Genomic DNA, 22,987 nt, shown 5'->3' with positions numbered 1-22,987 from the left:
CTCTATGTCTGCTGGTCCGTCCACCTCCTGCAGCTCATTAGGCCCCTAACAAGCTTGCCGGTGGGCATCACCATAAGTCAAGTCAATGGCAACGTCATTTTACTAGTATTTGGCTTTTCTGACTTCACATTATTGTTACTCCCCTCCTTGTTTATTATAATCTGTCTTATCGGGTTACCAAACAAAGCACAGATGATGCGGCATTCCTTCTATTTTCCTGAAGCACCATTGTAGGGGCCACCAAGGGAAACATAATGATGTCCAGTTTTGCAAAGCATGTATATAAAATATCCTGTCACTTGTTGTGAGATGTGCGTAGTTTATGTATTGGCCATAAAAAACCCTGAGCCTATTAAGCTGTTTTCAGCTCCTCTCACCCATTTCAAAAATTCGTTAGCAGCCTGTTTCCCAAACGGCAAGATGTGGAAAGTGACATGAAGTTTAGTTACCACCACTGAGCCCTGGCTGCAGTTCCATCATGAGACCTCTGCCCACGTGGTGGATTTCTCCCCTCAGATTCTGATCCTGGTGATGCAACCACTATGGCTGTGAATTAAGCGGGGGGTGGGCTCCATATTCTCTGACCCTTCCATTTTCTGATTCTAATATTTCTTTTTTTAACCATTTTTTAATCGAAGTATAGTTAACTTACAATGCTGTGTTAGTCTCAGGTGTACAGCAGGGTGATTCAGTTATACATATTATATATATATATATATATATATATATATATATCCTTTTTCATATTCTTTTCTGTTATAGGTTATTACAAGATATTGAGTTCCCTGTGCTATACAGTAGGTCCTTGTTTTTCATCTATTTTATCTATAGTAGTGTGTATATTCTAATATTTCTAAATCTGAAACTTTCTGGAAAAAAAGAACAAGGAGTTGTCTGATACAACTGGGTGAGGTAATTTCTTATTTCTCTTTCAGACACATCAGGAAAAGTTCAGGCTCAGTGAAATTTAGTCTGATCATCTTCTCCTGAAGAACTGGATGCATATTTGGAAGTAATTCATCCAGCTTCTCCCTTGGAGGAGACATGGCATGGACAAACTAGACTCTTTAGAAGCGAATGCTTCTTAGATTAAGAAGTCATAGCTGTGAGACATAAAGCGATACAATTAATAATCAGAAGATCGTTATACACTAGGGTAATGCGTCTCCTGTTTGCCAGATGATCTCTGCTTCTGTTACACAGAAATTTGCATTTGGGGGAAAACTCTAAGAAAGTATATCTGTTTCAGAAGAAAAATTCTAAGAACTAATGTCAGAAAAATAGGTACTTGCCAATTTTCTGTTTGTGCCCCGAGGCAACTGTTAAAGAAGCACACACTTTATAAAAGAAGATAAATAATGTGTTAGAAATGTTGCCTTCCAGGAGCTTGTCACATGAATTTGTTTCAAATCTGCTTCTGAGCACCAACACCCGTAAAATATGAAAGGTGGTCCTTGGTAAAACGAAACATTAACTCTTGTTCACCAGCCACTCTATTTTCAGGCCTTCAGAGTGCAGTTGTCAAGGATATTTTTGTCTGACAATGAAATACGGAAAAGCAACTCCTGTCAGTTTCTCTTCAAAATCCACTATCTGATTGCTTGAAGGAGATATAAAGGAAATCTCTTTTTCATAACACACACATACAAAATGGATACCTTAAACTACCAAACTCTCAAATATGACAATGGATTAAGGGCATTTCCATACTGGAGAATGATGTCAGCTCCATGAATCAGTCAATGCTAGTCACAAGAAATATAAAACAGAAAAACATAAAAAGTCTACAGTAAATTCAAGGTCATTTTACTGATCATATAAATGCCATGATTTAAGTATTGGATTCTCTGACACTTTTAGTGCCTCTGTTCCTTCTAATTCAGAAAGATTTGCAGGAGACATTCTTCTGTTTGATTAAAAAAAAAATCTTAAAAATACATTCAGGCAATCTAGCTGAACTAGCCTTAAATATTTATCCAGCACTGACAGGGAAGCGTGATTAGACTAGATTCTGTACTGTGTACTATTATCACAGAAAAGGGTGTTTCAAGCAGGACAGTACCTGTAAAATGCATCTGCAGCTATTTGAAAACATTTTGATAACTAAATGAATGTTCTATCAGGTAAACAAAGAGACTTTTATCTTTGGTGAACTAATGTGTATTGTACTTATGGAGAACAGCTAGAGGTTTTAAAAAAGCAAGTCTACAAGGACCTTAATTCCGAACAAGGAGAAAGCATAAAAACAAACAAAAGACAGACTCTCGACCTCGCTATTGCATGCTGAAATTAAAACTTTCTGTGCCCAAAGGAGCGTTTACAACGCTGGCCAATAATGGTCTTGGTGTCTTTCTTGCCTTGTGATTAAGACTGAAGAAAAATAACTGTTAGAAGATGCAGATATTTACTATTTAAGCTCCTTAAGCTGACTGACTGTGGAGAACGAGTCACTTATTTGAGGTTCCAATTTAATTTAAAATTTCTTTTTAGATATTAAAATCATTATACCTGAATTCTTCCAATATCAATCATGTTTTAAACTTATGTAGGACCAGTAAATACAATTTTTAAACAAACCCGTCTAGAATAATTAAACATTTAATACCAATTTTGGCACAGTTAAAATCTAGATTTCAAAATGTCCTCTTTTTATAATACTCTGCCATAGATCTTCCACCTTGACGTCAGACAGAGGGTTAAAAAGTATCGGGGGTGTAGCAAAGAACTGATATGTGAATAGCCCTGTAATATTTAGGAGACTTTAAGGAAACCTGGTATCATGTTGTGAAATAAAAAAGAGTGGCAAGAAACATCTCCAAAAATAAGGTGAGGTGAACACAATAAGCTAACAGGTTGTCTTCTGAAAGGATCCTGCCAGGCACCACCAAAGTTATCCCGACCAGATCCTGCTGGGGCTGCTCTAAAATCTCTTGAAAAAGCTATCAACCCTTTTCCTGTGGACAGATTCCTGGATGAGACCAGAGTTCAAAGAGGTCCACAGGGCGTGTCTCTCTCCTGTCCCTCCCCTAGGGACAGTGATTCGGTTCATCTCAGCAGCCGCCAGCGAGAGCTTCTCTGCTGGTCCCCGCTCCGACGACAGCTGGCAATGTCACTGTGAGAGTCGGTGCCAGATTTAGAGATTGCTGGGGAAGAGCAGGGAGCATTGCTTGGCAGTGCTGCAATTCAGAGGAAGCTTCAGGAGAGAGCTGCACTGTTTGAAACAGGCTCTGTATTTAGCTACAGACCCCAAAGCTTCACCTTTTAAGAAGACAGCTTTACCTCCAGTTTTTCTTCCTGAATTCCCAATTCCAGAAGATCATTTTAAGCAAAGAAAAGAAATAAAGTTACATTCTTTTTTTTTTTTTTTAAAGTTACATTCTTGTGATTTTTTTGATTGTTAGCTTGGGAGGAGAGAAGTTTCTTAAATGTTCTGGTTATTTTCTAAATCGAATATCGACTATTGTTTCTATTGATTCACAGCTGTACAAATGGCTTTTTAATTACATGAAATTTCATATAATTTCACCATTAAATGAACAAGAGTGTTGTCAATTTCATGGGTCTAATACCAATTCACAGAAGCACCATGAATGACTACACACTATTAAAATATTATTTGACCTCTCTGAGAGCAAGGGAAATGAACAAAAATGGTTTGTCATTTGCTATATGTGGAAGGGAAAATATGGACTTCGGTCCCAACTTTCAGTCCTAATGATGTTCTATCGGAATTCTCTAACACCTAAAGGATCTTTCACTTAGTCTCAAAATTCTCACAGCTTTTACTATTTTTTGTATCAGATTTGGGGGTCACATAAGCTGCCCCAGACAGCATTTCACATACAGGATCTGAAAAAATGTAACAGTATTTCTTCGGCATGCAGGAGAGAAAAGAAGGAAAGGGAAGTCATACACCAGCCACCTCCACCCATGCCTTCACCGAAGATACTTCATCATAGCCTCGCGCCATCCACGTCAAGGCAGAAAATAAAAACCTAACTCATGACCTCTTATTTCTTTTATTAATTTTAAAACTTTACTCCAAACGTACTCAACTTCCTGTCACCAGCTTAACACTGTTGCAAGCTGGGATCCTGGGGTCTGAAGAGAGAGAGAGGTGAGATTTGCCCTTTCATGCAGGCAGGCACTTGAAGAATTTTGGGTAACAGTAAGCCATGGCTGGATGCTACCTGGCGGACATGCCAGAGTTTGCCAATCTCTGCCATGAGCTCTCTGTGTCTTAATTTGTTCACTGATGCCATTGTACTAATCTGACTTCATGCTTTTGTTAACCTCCTGTATGGAGTTGGAGAACCACGCATGCAGATTAAGATGGGTAGAAATATCCATGACATAATTGCAACTATGCTCCAATCAGGAAAACCTAATCTGGAGTGAGATATAAGACTTATATTTTCCTGCCTAAGAGGTGAGATGACTATTGAGTGAAGGGAGGCTGGTGATTTCTGGGGAAAAGTATAGAGGGTTTTATATGGTCCTTCCTTGGGTCCTGTCTACGCTCCTATTTAAAGGCACTCTCTGTGCTTCCTACCCTCTGTTCCGATTAAAATCCAGCTTTATTGCGGTAGCTTTAGCCATCCTCCCACTTCCAGACACACATTCTATCTTATTAAAAACAAAACAAACAAAATCTTTAAATGTATTTCTTTTGAAAGCTTCAATTCAGCACGACCAAGATAAAGCTCTTAGCAACCCACCTCGCTCTCCCTTTAACCCAACAGCCCTCTGAGCAAGGACGAGGACCCTAACACTCCCCACCCTGGGCAACTCACCCACCTTCTAAAATCTGTTCTTCATGACACACTGTGGCCTCTCACCAAGGCTGCTGCACACCCCAAGGAGAAAGTTCTAAAACATCACTTAGTGCTGTGCCCTTAAATGTAGTCAGTTCTGTCTTTCTCTTGGTGCTGCAGTCAGAGCCACTAAAAAAAAAATCTCTCCACTTGTTTTATGCCCCCATGTGCCCCAGGTGGTCTCAGAGGAGAGTCAACTCTCTACCACTCACCACAGGCTTCATTTCTTGCAAGTCGTATGCCCGGGACCCTCTCTCCATTTTCCTCCACTTGAAACTTTCGCTTTCTTAATCAGGACCCCGTTAAGTTCTGAAGTTTCCTATCACCCACTCCCCCATCTTCAAAACCCACTGAAGCCCCTGCTCTTCAGGGGGCTGTACAATGTACCTTCTTCCGTGGTCATGAGTCCTACCTAAATTCCCTGTAGATCAAGCTGGGAGATTCATGCAACTCTCCATCTGAACTTTTTTATATGCAATACGACCTCTTTTCAAATTGCTCTCTAGTTATTTCACCACTACTGGCCTCATTTACGTTTTAAAATGATTTGGGGAGAATATTGGTTTTACATGAGATAGCTAAGGAGGCTTGTCTGCTTCATATGATCACTGTCATGTGTTTGTAAATAAGTTTGTTTATCTGTATTTTTATGAAAACAATAAGATGAAATGGGACATTGACAGAAAAAAAAAGGTGGAAGGGAGTGGGAGAAACAGAAAGAAAGAAAAGAACTGTTCATGTTTATTTTAAGCATTTGTTACAAAATCACTTCCCAGGTTTGGATGAAACTTCTGGGACCTCCTCTGGCGGATCTTGGCTCTCCTGCTAGCGCTGGGGAAAGAGAAAGATGAGCTTGGCCCTGTTACTGATGTACAGAGCAGCCCTAGGATCCTCACATACCGATACAACAAAATTATCCATTTAAGTACTTTCCTTTTTCCCTTCCTTCCAGTGAAGGGGTTTTATTGTAGCTTATTTTGTACTACAATCTTGTTATTTTACCCCTCTGACATCAAGCTGCCCGACTGTCTTAGAGCCAGGCAGAGCCAGAGACAGGAGAGATGAGAAGAATGTGAAGGCACCAGGAAAGTGGTTTCCTAGCAACAGGAACTATTTCAAAGCTTTCATAACTCTTGTGCAGTTAGAATTTCCATAGCAATGTGGAGAATAGTAAATAGTAGCTATGTCGCTATGTGCATGCTGCAAATGAATTCTTCTCAAGAAATGATGGCTAAATGAAGGAAGCACCTATATTTGTTCTGTTAGATCCTGTCTCATTACGTATGACACATATTAGTTTCCAAGATCTAGGTTTGTTGCTGAAAGTAATGTGTTGTGATAAATCAGATGGTTTAATTTTTAAAAATATTCTTATTCCCTCTTGGTGTTTGCACTTCTGTCAGTGACATCTGCTGAAGCAATTCAAAAGAGAAAGGGACTTCAGAAGAAGACCCTGTACTTCAAGAATAAGCATTTTATGAAACTGAAATATTAAGATATCAGCTCTGGAGGTCACAACAAACTGCTAGTCAAAGAACCAATTTGCTTTTTTAAAAAAGTGGAATATAATTGAGTTGAGATGGTAGTAGGATGATCCTTTCTCCTTCCCCTCCTGACTTGAAATAATTTAGGTTTTCTAATTCGAGCCACTGAAAGCAAAGCCACTTTTAAAATGGATGAAGCCCCCCACACATCACATTCAAAATGCCACAGTTACAGTATTTCATTTCTTTTCTCCTTAAACTGCAAGGCTCTCTTCCCCTCTGTGCAGACCCACCTGCTTCATAGAAGACTGTAAAAGTCAATATGGGTAAAGCCTTTTTTTGTTGTTTTATCTTTGACTTTTTTTTTTTAACATCTTTATTGGAGTATAATTGCTTTACAGTGGTGTGTTAGTTTCTTCTGTATAACAAAGTGAATCAGCTACATGTATACATATATCCCCATATCCCCAACCTCTTGCATCTCCCTCCCACCCGCCCTATCCCACCCCTCTACATGGTCACAAAGCACTGAGCTGATCTCCCTGTGCTATGTGGCTGCTTCCCACTAGGTATCTCTTTTACATTGGGTAGTATATATACGTCCATGCCACTCTCTCACTTCGTCCCAGCTTACCCTGCCCACTCCCCGTGTCCTCAGGTCCATTCTCTACATCTGCATCTTTATTCCTGTCCTGTTCCTAGGTTCCTCAGAACCATTTTTTTTTATTAGATTCCATGTATATGTGTTAGCATATGGTATTTGTTTTTCTCTTTCTGACTTCCTTCACTCTGTACGATAGACTCTTGAGTCCATCCACCTCACTATAAATAACTCAATTTCGTTTCCTTTTGTGGCTAATATTCCATTGCATATATGTGCCACAGCTTCTTTATCCATTTCTCTGTCGATGGACACATAGGTTGCTTCCAAAGCCTTTTGAATTCATATTGGATGAATCATTAAAGACTACAAACAACCACTTTATGTTAGTATGTATCAAAAATACACAGAAACAGAAATATGTTTATCTGTACCCAGTCCCTTTCTAAATTGAAGGAAATATTCCTTACATTGCTTATACACTTTTAAGAAAGAAAAAGACCAGGGAATTCCTTGGCAGTCTAGTGGTTAGGACTCTGCGCGTTCACTGCCGAGGACCCGGGTTCAATCCCTGGTTGGGGAAATAAGATCCCACAAGCTGCATGTCACAGGCAAATATATAAATATTTAAAAAATAAACATTTAGCTTAGATGCTGGCATACAGCAAGAACACCATAAATATTAAACAAATAAAAAGAAAGAAAGAAAGAAAAAGTCCATACAAATTATCTTGAATTATTGTGACGAAAATATTTTAAAGTGAAGAAAGCAGTAGGGATAAAACTGTATTCCTAGCATCTCCAATGGGATTATCAAGTAGATTACTAGATTTGAGTCATTATACAATATGTTACAGGTAGCTATTGAGACTATTTGCTTTGGTCTATTTTTATGAGATGTTTGTTCACAGGATATAGCAAGGATATGGAAAGATGCCTTATTCTCCTGGACTGTGGTTAATGCTAGGGTAGTGTGATCACAGGTACTATGAGATAGACCCATTGCTAGCGTCGGGCAACACACATTTAGAAGGTCAGAAAGAATTTCTATGAATTCAGTGAGACATCCTTATGATGTGGTCTTTGGGATTTGCAAAATTTAAACAGGGTTCTTTTGGTTTTTCGGTAACAATTGCCACTGAGGAATTCTGAGAGACTTGCCTATAACTGAAATCTGGTCTGTGTATTTATAACACTGTTACAGGGTATTTTTAAGGGTCAATGAAAAAATACTAGATATGCAAGTTTCCATTTCAGTGTTGGAATGAGAGACATGACACTCTGCTATTAATTTATCAACTATAAAATTATTCAATTTGAACTAATCATTGAAAATGCAATAATAACAGGGCCAATATCCATAGTCTTATTCCCAATAAATACAGAAAATATAGATTTACAGACACCTATTTAACAGAAGCATTTACTATATGATTTAATTACCCTTAAATCATGTTTTTGATAATTATTAGTCCAATTAGCAAGTATGGGAAAGTTCTGATGGGGTTGAATTTTTGTGCCAAATATTTTTCTTCATGTAAGCAGCACAACTTTGTGAATCAGCCAACAAAATATCTGTCACTTTAAAACCTGAATATTTTGATCATAGCCCAAGGCTTTTTAGAGAGCTTATTTCTGAAGAAAAAGAGAAGCTTATTTAGAGTTGGGATATTTTTTTCCTCTTTAACACCTAAAGTATTAATATCTTCTGAAAATCTCATGCAGATAAATCATGGATCTTGCTTACAGCCCACACTATTCATCCTTAATCGTCCATCAAAAATGTACCATGTGTCTACACACTTTGAACAATTTTGTTACATAAACATATTAGAGATAACATTAACATATTAGACATAACATTAACACAGAAGACTCTCAGGATAGTTACGGTCGGAGAAGAACATAGCTCAATTTCTTTTTTAACTTTTAAGCAACTTTGGTCTATAAAAAAATCAACTTGGAAGATTTTTAGTGCTGATATTCTAGGTAGAAATTTGTGATGTCTTGGTAACAAAGACCTAGATCAGATTTTTTAAGTGATGAAATCCCCCCTTCCCCTTGCAATGTGAAATCATTCTTCTGTTTTCATTGTTTCTCATCATACGATGTTCTGGGAATACACATGAGGGTTTATTGCTGACATCTGTATTATACTAAAGTAGCTCAGAAATACTGTTCTCCTCATCTGGTAAATGAGGTAAAAACCTTTGCTTACCATCACTCATCATTGTGAAAGCTATAGGATGTGTACTCAGATGCGCATGTGTCTTTTTGCAATGTGCACATCACAATAAAGTTCTCAAACAAGCTAGATAATGTGAAATGACAGTGGAGACCATCTTCTCAAAATTACTAGCATGGCACTGTGTCACTGTGTGTTTTAGTCACCACCGGCCCCAGAGTAAATGCTCAAATGATTCCTAAACCTTGTAAACACCATATTGGTGCTTGCAAGCACTCGGAATAATTGTTGCACCAGTTGGAAAACAATATTTTATCCCTAAACAACTCAAGTCTGAACTCCATCATTGATCTTGATGGATTTGGTGCAGGTTAGTGTCTCATGAAGGATGACTTCTTTCCTTCACTGCTGCCAACAAACCTCACCAGGACCTGGAGAAGCACTGTGATTACAGACCTACAGTCCTTGGGGACAATTACTGCCCAATCATGCTCCACTGTGTCCATATTTTGTATTTTCTGAGCATTGACATCCATATCAAAATCATCCCCTTTGAGTAACCTTAACTGCACCTTAGTACAGAGACAAAAGAACCCCTCGTTCATCTTCAACATTTTCTTTCTAAAACAAAGTCTGTCAGGTATGAGGAATGAGGTTATGCTGTGTGTAGAAGCATGAGTTAAGGAACAGGTTTAAGAAATACCATTGCAATTACATTTTAGGTACGCCGCCCATGCTCTTATCTACACCTATGATTGCATCATAGCCTCTCTTGAACCCACTGTCCCTGGCTCTTGGCACCTCTGGTTGCGTTTTTCCTTGCATCACCCCATCTGTTCTAATCTGTCACTTTCAGAGTCCAAGGAGCCCCCTTGAACTTTGCCTTTGCCTTTTCATTTCTCTTTAGCGTTGACTCCCAAACGATTGTCTTTAGAGGAGACCAGTTTTAACCTGAAGATCAAGTTATTAAAAGAAAAGATCCTATTTGTTAACATGGAAAATACTCTTCTAGGTATCATTCTTCTCTCTTGCAGAATGATCTTTCTCACCTCTCTCCGGAGAATGCAGTGGACCATGACAATCACAAAGCCTTGCAATGAATCAAACACAGCAAAAAGTATTTGAAACAAGATGGAGCGTTTGTCTGTCATGGCCAGAACTGCAGACATCCACGTCAGAGCCAGAAGGGGCAACACCACACAGGAGCTCCAAAGAGACGCCCTGTTGGAACACAGAGGAAGCGACATTACGTAGCTGCACATACGTATGCCCCAGGCGATAACCAAACCCCAGTTCAACAAAGCATTCTTGTAGGTGGCACCAAGACATTAACTTGGAAACCACAAAGCAGATAACATTTGATAGTTTTATTTATTTTTTGATAAACAATCCCACAATCGTTACAAAAGCCGTTGCAAACTATAAATATTTAAGTATGCTCTTAGCTCTAATATTAGCAAACATGATTTTTTTTTTTTCCATCGTAGCATTTTCTCACATGCACGGTAAAAGATTTGTCACAAGAAGATGTAAATGATTGGGACTAACATGGCGTTACTGGCGGTGGTGGCTGACAAAGCTGTTGTTGAAACTACTCCACACTTGGCACATTTGAGCGTCAAACCGCTATGAGGCTCACTCATCTGACTGCAAACAAACAGAACACCCACAAAAAGAACAAAATATTGAATTGTCACCAAAAAAAAAGTTGCCACTGCAAGTTAGCTTTTAAATACGATTTCATGCAGAAAAGTATATTTATCAAAGAAGAATGCTCTCTGTCGTGTTAAAGATGCATTTACACTACACATTATTTTTGTAACATTCACCGCTTAATAATATGGGCCTTTGTTACATGAGAAGCATATTTCCATAATTTACACCATAAATGGCCCTTGTGTCTACAGATCAAAGTTGCCCAATACACTGAGTTAAACAAAAGCATGTGTTTGTGTAGACATACAGTGAAAACCCTTTATTCAGACCCTTGATAATCAAACAGGTAAGGATTCCTAGCTTCAAATATTTTCAATGTCACTTACGAAAGACACGTAATATCAGTTAAAACCTTCTGAAATGTACACATGTATCTCAGAAGTCCAATATAGGGAGATATATATTTTAGGCTTTTAGTCATTTGTGGAAGATGTAGCTTTTATCTCAACATATTCATATTTGGAAATTTCTTATAGCATCAATGTACTGTCTATATTTTAGGATGATCTGAATATAGGGGCTGATGAAATTTGATGAAATATTAGTTGATAATAAAAAGAGTGATAGTTTTCTGCTTTAATAAAACACATTTAACATAGTCACCAAGTTCAAAATATTCTTTCTGCACATTTTGTCATAGACTCCAATGGCTTTTAAATGGTCTATTCAAGTCTAGAGGATATTACAGGTAAATTCAGATTCAATCTATTATCTCATAGAAGCAAAGTCACACTACGTAGAAAAACTTGACACATTTTTCTTTAGAAAAAAGTCCTTTGAAAATGACTCGTTTTTAGAACCCTATAGTTTTAGGAAAAACCAAAAAGAATTACTTGAATCAAATTTCAAAACACTTTAAAATAATTTTCTGTGGTCTCTTGTCCATTCCCATGTGATGTTTATGTCTAAAATATAGGTTTGCCCAGTAGGTTTTTCAAAAAAATAATATTGTGGTGGGCCTGTATTACTATGTGTAAAATAAAAATGGCAGAAAAGAGAAAGTCATAAGGGGCTCCTAATTCAGAAAGTCTGGTTTCTTTCAAAGACGTGCCTTCACTGTTGAATTGCACTTGGATGAGATGATAAATCTGAAAGCTATTAAGTAAAGTGACCTGTAGATCCCGTGAGAAAAATCAAAGCTCTCAGAGTTAGATATGGGGGTGGAGAATATGATTCTAAACCGTTCACTTTACTGTTTCAACCCAGGGCATATGTACTAGACACAGGTGTCCAGACTTTTCCAAATAAGAAGTAATAAGAGTCTACCCAGTTTGGTTCATGAATGCCCCAATGGCCGGTGTGTGTGTGAAACTGCTCCCAGGAGAATGCCTAGACAAGTGGTATCCACAATATCTACTTTAAAATAGTAGATGAGAAAGTTCTGTTGCAGAAAAAAAAAGAGAAAATAAAATATTTTACTTGAGATGTTCTAAAAAGACACATGTCATTGTATCTTGTTTTCATTCTTTCCAACTATAATTTTATATAAGATGTGTTGATATTTGCAATAAATTCCCCCTTGGTAAATACACTTATGTATCAGAAAAAGTTAATCTAGTTTGGGTATTACAAAACTTGTCAAACTATTGTACTATTATTTAAATATTCATTCACTCATTCCTTTATAAATCTTTACTGAGCATAAACTATATGCCTGGCAGTTTCTAATAATTGATGATAAAAAGAGGAAAGGGAATAGATAGAAGAAGTAGATAAAATGAGAGGAGGAACATCTTGGTACCATATTTGATTCTAAATAAATAATAATGTTTCAAAAGAAACACTTGTTTTATATATATATATACAAACAACCTGAAATGGTCAATATTTACAATTAGGGAGATCAATTGTTAAGTTAATCAATTAGCTTCCTGCCCAATGTTTCTTTAGATAATTCTGATTATTTGTTCTTCACTGAAGTCTTTATTACTGGTCCCACTGCTTCTCTGTGAACTAAAAATTAGCTGCAAATACTCATATCTTCTAAAAAAAGACATTCAATCACACTTTGGAATAGAGAGCAAATTTCAATCTTTAAGCTAAAATAAGATTTTCTACTATAGAAAAAATATTTAAGCCTAGAGTCATTAATTTGTTAATAGTCCTTTTCTGCTTTGGACAGTAAGCAGCATTCTGCTTCTACAACTTGTACTAACATCATCCCTATTTCTCCAGCAGTGGCCTTTGTACCAGAAAAAAAAAACAAACAAAAAACTGTTTGACTCAGTTTTTCCAGTAAAATAGGTGTAACTTCTAATGATATTTTTAGAAATAAAGGTTTAAAAATTATTATGTAGATTGAAATGGATAATTTCTAAATTCATAATCTGACAATGTTGTCATTTCTCCTAAACCTATATTATCTCTTCCAAAGAGCTATGTGAATCGAACTGGATGTTACGTATAAAATAATCAAATGAGAAAAAAATTCTGACTGAGTTTAATAAATCCTTAGCATTAAGCTCATTCTGATAATCTCGTCTCTTTTTCTGACTTCGGTGTCAGGAATAGTAAAATGATTGACAGAAGTTCAGGGTCCTTTGCAAGCCAGCTGTGCAGCTCGGTTTCTTCATTTCACCCATCATAACAATAGCCACCACCTGCTGAGTGAGTGCTTGCTATTTGCTAGAAATTCTAATGAAAGTTTTATACACATTGTATTTCATAGACTCTATTATGAGGCGAGAGTTATTATCCCCACACACAGCTAGGAAACTGCAGAGCTAAATACTGAGCGTGGATTTCTATTTTATTTTAAAGCTTTATCCTAACCACTAACCCACTCCACACCCCAATTAAAAACAATAATTATACAAGTCTACACCACTAGTGGCAGAACTGAGTTTCTATATCCAGTACCCAATATGAACAATTTATTCTAACATGATTAATCTAGGCAAGAAATAACTGAAGTAGCTATTGCTCCAATTCTAACCATACGTCAGACTAATGAGTAATAGTGTGACAGTTTCAAGTTCACATGGTATAGAAAGCTCAGTGTCTGTACAAGTTCAAGTCTGCCTATTTCAAGTTGCTTTAGAGATTCATCTGAAGTGAAGACAGTCTCTAGGTAGGAAGTGATTCCCCCTCAGAAAGGAGCCTCCAATGATGTTTTTGTTCATCACAGCAAGTTCTAATGCTTGATATGATTGATATCAAATTTTATACTGAAAGCCACTAAACCTAGTCTTTTACTAGGAAAAAAAACTGCCTGGACTATCTTGTCTTATAAATCATTACATAGATTATAAATACACAAAGGACTTGAAATTCCCACCAGTCAGTGATAAAATACCATGCCTATTAAAGAATACATAAATTATTAAAGAAATGAGAACAATTAAGGGTTAAGTTTTGAATGAAAGTACAGTCAAACAGAAAGGAGAAAGCTATAAACTTTTTATAAAAAATGATACAAAGGGAAACTCAAAGGCATTAATATTTCATTCAAGTTTTTACAAATTTATATGAGCTAACAATATAACCTTAAAAAGCTGCTATCAACCTGCTCATGAAATGTTATTAAGTCATTAGATATGGTGATATTACAATGACAGTAAAATTGAAGGACATGCTTTTCAAAATTTTATAAGTGGTTAAAATGTGCAAGTGACAATTATGAGTAACTCTTTGTAGCAAGTTATAGTGAACATGTCATAAAAATGAATACATATGATAAGAATAGTGTTTCAGAAGTGATTATTTCAAGTGAAGACTTTTTCTGATATATACAATGAATCAAAGAAAATGTAATATTTTGCCCTCCTAAGGTTTGCTGGTCCTGATTCTCTTGTGTCCCATACTGAAATTATGTTCAATCTACCCTGCTGTCCTTTGTGACTAAAACTAGGAGGTCTTTGGAAGCCCACACCCAAGGACAAGAATTTCAAGGCTAGCCTTAACATTTAATCTTATCTTACAAAGAGGCAATATGCACAAACAAATCCAGATTTTCTTAATGGTCTTTTTAATTATTTTCAGATTTTCGTCACACCTCTTTAGGAATAGCCCATTGGAAACTTGAATGACAGAATCTACCATACACACCAGTTTGTCAAGAACAAAATTCAAGGCACGGTCAAATGCAGTTGGTGACCTGGAATTGGAGTATGGGACGCACTGGTAAAGACCCTTCGAAATCCACCAGTTGCAGCTTACCCGGCTCTGTGTTTCAGCTTTCTATCTAGGATCCCATCTCTTGAAACAAGTTTATTAAATACCAAAATGCCAATCACCATGTTGACCTGTCAAATAGAAACAAAGGTTGGCCTTTCAATGATATGGAAGGGGATCGGGTCCCTGATTTTTCCTGAAAACCCACTTTTATCCATTCACAACCTCGGCAGAATTATATACTCACAATGGTAGTGATAGGAAGCACTTCTCAAATATTTTACAAGTGTGTAAAGGAAACTGGGACACTTTAACAGTGGTGTTAGTGTCTGTCTCTTAAAGGATCCTCATGAGTTGGAAAGGTGTGTGACCTTAATGTTTCAAAGTGCATTAAGCACGTTTAATTTCTATGCTTTGCAGCTTACACTGAGGAAATTAACATTCAACTGCCGAACTTTTCAATTGCCATACTATGCCAAGCTGGCATTCTTCTCTCTGAGTCATCCTTGAATAAAATAAATTGGTTAATGAGTTTTACCCTATGCCTGGGAATCAAAAGACTTTGTCTCGCAGTGTGTGGCTAGGGTGAGCCCTGGATCCAAAGGTGCTAAGGATTTGTTGTTGCTCCCAGCTGGGAGAACGGAACGCCTCGATTCTGCACAGTGTGCAGCTATTTCTCCCATGAGGTAGGGAGCATTTTACTGCACCATGCTTTTCTAGACAAAGGAGAAAGCCTCTTCAACTCAGCAGCATCCTTTAAGATGTACACTAACACTGATTTTTACAATGTGCTCCATTGAACACTTCTCAGCCTTTCCTAAGACTCTCTCACCCACTCGAAAGGTCTTTTGCATGGTACAGCTGAAATGAAATCACACATGGTTGTCTTTCTCAAGTCAAATTGTAAAAAGCTGTAGAGATTGCTGTGGTCTATTTTTCTTTAAAGATTTATTATTTATTTATTTATTTAATTTATTTATTTTTGGCTGCGTCGGGTCTTAGTTGCGGCATGCAGGATCTTACGGGATCTTCCACGAGGCATGCAGAATCTTTCGTTGCCGCGTGCAGGTTTTCTCTCTCTAGTTGTGGCACGCAGGCTCCAGGTTGCGTGGGCTCTGTAGTTGTGGCACGCGGGCTCTCTTTTGAGGCACGAGAGCTCAGGAGTTGTGGCACACGGGCTTAGTTGCCCCGCGGCATGTGGAATCTTAGCTCCCTGAACAGGGATCGAACCCACGTCCCCTGCATTGTAAGGTGGATTCTTTAGCACTGGACCAACAGGGAAGCCCCACCGTGGTCTATATGTAGCAGCTTTATTCTAAGAGCTCCCGGTTCTCTAACCTACCAGAGCTTCCTGATAAAGGAATCCAGAACAATGCTGGAACCAAGATAGATAATCAAGGAGAAATATTTTCTCCTTTTTGCCTTGCTGCCCCTCACCCTCCATGGTCAAAAGAATCTTGGTGCGACCCCCAATGCAAATGGGGAAGCCTTTACACTGAAACTAGCAGTTCCCAAGACTTCTGTTTTAAATGAAGCAGGATGACCAGTTAATAAAAAAAGAAACTTCCACTTCTCCAACATGCTTTGGGCAGACGGAACATAAAGTTGAAATCTGCTGAATTACTGGTGTAAGGAAGATCCAAAGCACCCGTTAGGTAAGGACTTAGGTGTCACTCTTCATAGTTTCCTTACAAGATGCCATTTGATCAAGAGAAAGAGTTACTCATCTTTGTACGTCTATTATTTGAACTAAAAAATAGAAAGTGTATTCCATGGAGTCTATCTACAATTTAATCAGGAGGGGATTCATCACCACTCCAAAGACCTTTTATCTTTCAATTATACACATACTTTTTGTTTCTTCATTTTAGGGTTATAGGTATGTTAACCTAGTAGCCTAGGGAAATAATTCAATTGATTAAATAAAAATTTAATGCAGCAGACAAAAATGTGTGCAATAGTTTCATTTTCCCTATGCTCTTCTAACCCTCATGCCTAGATTTTCTTTTTCTTGTGAATCACACACAGTTCCTGCTCTCTGTTATAATTTAGAGGCAGAAGGACAAGCTTTACAGGAAGAAAAGTCACGCAGAGTTATTAAGAAAGATATCGTTAGCTTCCAATTTATTGAATGAATTGTTCAAGAAACCAAAGGGTAACTTTTCAATTAGAAATCTAATTGTACAGCGGAATGGATCTTTGTATTTCATTCAGATTGTTTCTTTACTCTCTAACATTTTTCAAAGATTTATTAGGCAAGAAAGATTTGTAATCAATAAATTCAGAGAGAGAGAAAGAAAGGCAGATTAGTGGGAAATTTTCGTGTTCCTATAAACAAACATGTAAAGGAATTATTTTCTGATTCAGAAAAGAAAAATTTGTAAAACTTATGCATAACATATGGCAGGGGTTCTCAGCTGGGGCCAGGGCCGGGGGGAGATTTTTGCCCCCAGAGAACATTGAGAAATGTCTGGAGACATTTTCTGATTGTTAACAACTGAAGGGTATTATTGGTATTTAGTAGGTAGGTGTCAGGGGTGCTGATAAACACACAGGACAGCCTCACAACAAAGAAATGTCCAGCTCAAGATGTCTGCAGCACGGAGGCTAAGAAACTTTGACCCACGAACACATATTTTCTTGTTGCTATTTGGTATCAGCCACAGTTATTATTAAGAGATGCTAATAACTATGTAGCTCATACAGAGTAGTGTGAAGCTGAAATAATAATGATGAAATTCTATACATTAATGAGGAAGAATCTACCAAAACTTAAACTTCGTCACAAATGTGAAATTCCTGTAAGAGAAATCCCACACTCCCACGTTTAATTCTTCAGCCTTCAAAATAAGAATATTTTAGCGTAATAAAGGACTGAATGGCAGTTAACATTCAAATGTAAGCAAAGATTCATTGAACTTTAACATTTCTACACAATACGGAAGTGTCTCTCTAATGCAAACGAGGTAGCCTTCCTTTGCTAAGAAAACAAACTAAGTTGATTTCGGTGTTTACCAGGACAACAGCAGCTGCGGGTCCCACAAAAGCGTAGAGCAGTCCTCCTTCAAGGGAGAGCCAGCAGCTGAAAATAACATCAGATAAAAACTAACAAAAATTAGTGATAAGGGTTAAACCACTAAAGTGTGATACAAATAACTTGGAATTTTGGCATATTTCAAAGGTTTGTAGTTTAAAAAAATAGCACAGAAGAAGCGGAAAAAAGCTAAGATTAGCTCATTTAGTGAGTAAGAAATACTATATACCTCTCACAGAAAAGACGCTTTGATTATAAGGTCTTACTGTTGGGCAGTTAAAACATTTTAGACAAATTACTCTTGCAGTGAGATTTTTATACTGACTTTCAGTACAAAGGTGATGATTAAGTTTTGTAAAATGCTGCTTTACATCCATTATGGAATTTTTCAAATATACTTTGAAGCAAGAACAGCATGTTTTTAGAGTCTTGTATGTGCCATTTACCTGTTCTTCTTTGAGACCATTGAGATAGTGGGAGACATTGGTTTAAAAGCCATCATTGCAAAGAATGGATAATCTACATTTTGCATGCTTTTTTTTTTCTTCTAATTTTACTTTTTCTTAGACTACTAAAAAAATCACTGAAGATAAGCTTTTGAATAAAAATAAATACAGCTGTGTTTGTTTCAATTACTAGCTTCACCAAGAGAGGCAGGTTTGCATTGATAGAGACATGGTAACCACTTAGGTAAAAACACTCATTCTCTCATAGCAGAGGGCTGTCAAGAGGTCCCCTTGATGCAGTCATGCCCACCATTTCATGCACTTGTCTTTGACCTCTGACCCTTTCCGTATTATTTCTCAGTCCTCCGAATCAGCAGACTGCCTCCAAAGTGACCAACAATCAACAATTAACAATAACTGTTCTCTCTCTTCTAAGAACTTTTCTATATTGGCTGTGGTGGTGGTTACATGACTTATGCATTTGTTAAAACTCACAGAATTATATACACTTAATAAGGTGAATGTTACTATGTAAATCAGTGCATGCGTGCGTGCATGCGTGCGTGTGTGCGTGTGTGCATGTGTGTGTGGATTCAAAGTCTGCATCTAGTTATTGCTCCTTGGCCATAACAGTGGATAGATAAAAGTCTACTTTTCCACTTTGAGGTCGACGATTTAATATCTATTTTAAAAATAAAATACCTGGAGAAAAAGCCCTTAGTCTGATAGAATGCTTCAGTTTGGTGTCTCTGAGACTACTACTCAATTTCTACTGCATTTTTGTGTAAATTCACCTTCAAACTGATACATTCCTCATCGTATTGCATTCATTGTTAATCATACACTCCTTGAAAATTGGAACTGTGCCATCTATAATCCTACTTCTTTCCATGGCCCCAACATGGTGCCTTTCAAAAAGAGGCATGCTACTGTGAAAAGCAATAGCTTAAAGGTAATGGTGCTGTACTAGGACTGCTCTACAGCATATGCTACCAGGGAGTTTTTCTGTACTGTCGATTGCATAAGAAAAGCAAGTGCTCTGATGACATGAGTTCTTGCAATTCTTTGGAGGTTTCTTTCGGGTGGCAGGTGAAGTGGTGTCTTTTGGCACACTCTCCAGTTGGATGTACCCACCGGAGGGCCTCATTAGCAACAATCCCTATCTCAAACCTGAGCACAGTTAAACAGGACATCTCCCTTTAAGACGTATGCCTCTAATAAGATGCACATCTCTTTCCTCATTTCTCTACTGTCTCCTCAACTTGAAAGAGCAGATGAAGTAAAATATGAAAGTGCATTGCTTTACATTTGAAATATTAAATGTAGTCTTGACTTATAAATTCTCTCATAGAATGTTATAAGTATTCCAGCTCTGATTAGGGTGGGCTGACGCCACATCCCTTTTTCTCCCTTCTAATTTCTTCCACAGCCCAGGAATTTTCTAGTTTGGAGTCTATTGATTCCCTGAACTACAGGTTTCAATATGCATTACCCTAATATAGCAACAAAACTTGAACTAACGTGACATAATTTGGTGGCTACAAGTATATACTATCATCTGTGAAATCAGAAGCTCAGATCGGAATCATATTCTAAAATGTAAACATTTCAAGGTTTATCCAGTTCTTTAAAAAAGGTATCTGAGATTGAACATGCAAAGTAAATATTGAAATATTTTAGAAATTAAGGACGCTGGTCTTACAAAGACATGGGAGACTGAAACAAGAATTCTGAATAGTCCTGCAGCATTTAGTGTTTAACTTTTGTGCATTTAAGCCGCTTCCATCATTCCTCAGTAATATGACTTATACCATTGTTAATGACTCAGTGATAAAGTGCAAGCCATCAGCAGTGCCAGCCAAGACTAATGAAGCATATTTGATGATTTACTTAATAATAAACAAGATTTATCACTGTGGACGGACTTACTAGTGATCAGTGCCATATCCTTTTGTCCTGGTGAAGCCTACTGATGTGGCCACCACTAATGCTGGTAAACCTGCAAGAAAAGCATTGTCACACTTCACATTCAGCTACAACCACTGCGCACACTGGCTCAAGCAAAGCCAGAACAAACTTGGAGTGCTGAAATCGGAGGAACTACCTTCAGATGAATCACTTCATAAAGTATGTTTCCATTACAAAATTTCTTCCAAGTACAAAGACATGAGCACACCAGCTGGGTTTTTAAGTCAGCGCATTTCTCTGATGTTGCTAGGTTACCACCGCATTTGACATGGGTTTAAAGGAAACTCATAACAGAGATTTAGTATATCTTTTGTTTTTTTCCCTAGGGGTTTACACTCTTATAAAGGAAATTTATATTTATAAAATCAGAAAGGCAGAAAAAGGATGTTCTGGTGTGATGGAGTATCACAGAAATGGAACATTCAGTTGGCCTCATATCGATCCACATCAAGTTGTACTTATAATAAGATAGAAAAAATAAATCACTTACTTCTTTATGATTTACTTATAACAAGAATGTAGGAACAGGGTTAAGGGCTCGAGGAATTGATTTTTAGGCTTCCTGCCCATACTCCTTTAACAATCCTGAACAAAGTTCAGGGAATTTATGCCAGTTTTTCTTCATGAACCTCTAGGTAGGTATCACTCCGGACAATACTTAGTCCCTCTTGGCATTCAAGTGCCTGCATTCCTGCACCAATTCCGACCTGACATCTTTCGGTTTATGTTTCTATGAATCATGCTTACCTTGCTCAAGTTCAATGGAAACTCCCTGTTTTTGGCGAATGGAGTTCAGTCTAACCTAATGGTTTATCCGGTCATGCCTTTTTATCAGGAAGACCATGTTTGTGTTTTCAGGTTGAAAAATCCATCATCTTCCTGTGTCCCCTCCATCCATCTTCTTTCTTCCTATCATTTTTTCTTATTCTCTTCTGGGAATCTTCAAATGATATCACATTCCTTCACGAGGTTTAAATGATGGGAACTGTAAAGAGCACCTCTGAGGAACACACCATGTTCTTTTAAACAAATGCTGGTCTCTCCCTCTCTCTGCATATATATGATATTATATGTATGTGTATATGTATATATCTCTCTGTATATATATATATATGTGTATACACACATATATATATGTACACACATATATTTGTAATATATGTATGTATATAATTATATGTATAATGTCTCTTCCTCCCCCTTTCTTGTCCTCCATCTTCTCTTCCTTTTTCATATAGTTGACCTTTTTGATTGACCAGACCGAGTTTTTTAGAAAAAAATTCTCTTCTGGGTCCTAGCTGAAGAGCTAATAATCTTCATTCCATACAATTTAGATTTAAAAATTTTCTAAATTATTATGTTGCCCTTTGCCGTCATGAAACTCATATGCCACTATTCTGCCCACTCCCAGACCTCCTGACAGTCTAGAACCATTGGTTTAGCTTTTTTGCTACCCAGAGGAGTTTAATATTATCTGTCATCCTGGAGACCAGCTGTGCACCCTTCTCCTCAATATCATCTTTGGTAATGATGTTAAATAAGGTAGCTAAGGTTCCTGACAATTGCTACTCTTTATACTTCAAGGAAAGTCTTCATTTCCCTGCATACTGTAGTTCTTAGACCTAATCAATTCCTGATTCAACTTTAGAAGGTCTTTAACATGAAATCCAGACAAAACTTTTAAGAAACTGTAAGTACATTACATTCTCCAATCTCTTCTTAATGGTTTTCCCATTTCCCTGTGCAGACATGACATCCCCTAGCTGAAAACTGATGGATAATCCTCGTGTTCTTGGTCCTATATTTTCCAGCATGAATTATTCTGGTATGGTAATAAGTCCACTTATTTCTAATTTTTCAGGGTCCCTCTAGCATCCTATTCTCCTGTTTCCTGGTACATTAGGCATTTCTTATATATTTGGTCCAAAATTCTCCAGGTTTTTTAGTGCAGGTCTTTTGAAACTCAAAGGCAAATAAGACAAAATCCTGTTTTTTTCCCCTAAAACTAGTTTCTTAAGGGAATTAAACTAATTAATTAATTAATTATAATTAAACCAATTTATTAATTCCGATTAAACATTAGAATTGGTCCTTTGAAATGTATAGGTCTTCCAGATGTCCATTTCATAAGTCAATGTGACAGAAACTTTCCTAATGAAGAATTAATTCATCCTCAGCCCATCAGCAATTCTGTGTTTCCTTTGAGGACCCCACGGACTAGCCATGAGGTTTCACTCATGGTCTGAACAGCTTTCTCCTGTGATGCGAATAGCTCTATTGAAATGGAGTCCTCAGAGTTTTCTTGTGGGGAGAACAGTACATGGTTAGTGTACATGACTAGAACATCATGCTTTGAGCCCTGAACATCTTAAGACATTTTGTGTTTCCAGAACCTATTAGTAGAGAACGCTTTGATTCCTTGTCTGTAGATACCTCAGGTCTCATTTCCTACCACGTGGGCACTATTGATTATCAACTGCCCAGCTATGTAGTCATCTAATATTCACTCCTTTTTAAAGTTCCAAACGCTCAAAGAATGTTCAAATATGACCAGCCTCCTATATTTCCACTTCCTCATATCAAATTAGACAAAGTAGCCTGGGGATAATCACACTCTCCAGCTTCA

General features: G+C 37.4%; 1 protein-coding gene across 1 annotated transcript in view; it reads right to left on the bottom strand.

Annotated features, from left to right (window-relative positions):
• Positions 1-22,987, bottom strand: part of ADGRB3 (adhesion G protein-coupled receptor B3) — an 802,351-nt gene that overhangs the window by 33,389 nt on the left and 745,975 nt on the right. The window contains exons 22-26 of the mRNA XM_079939099.1: positions 20,323-20,392; positions 17,929-17,995; positions 14,959-15,044; positions 10,633-10,731; positions 10,134-10,305 (exon numbers count right to left, since the gene is read on the bottom strand). Coding sequence (XP_079795225.1) covers positions 10,134-10,305; positions 10,633-10,731; positions 14,959-15,044; positions 17,929-17,995; positions 20,323-20,392 — 494 coding nt within the window. The remainder of the gene's footprint in view (positions 1-10,133; positions 10,306-10,632; positions 10,732-14,958; positions 15,045-17,928; positions 17,996-20,322; positions 20,393-22,987) is intronic.

The sequence above is a fragment of the Stenella coeruleoalba genome (genome assembly GCF_951394435.1).
Source record: "Stenella coeruleoalba genome assembly, chromosome: 12".
Taxonomy (NCBI): Eukaryota; Metazoa; Chordata; class Mammalia; order Artiodactyla; family Delphinidae; genus Stenella; species Stenella coeruleoalba.
Note: the sequence above shows the minus strand (reverse complement) of the source record. Positions and strands in the feature narration are given on the sequence as shown.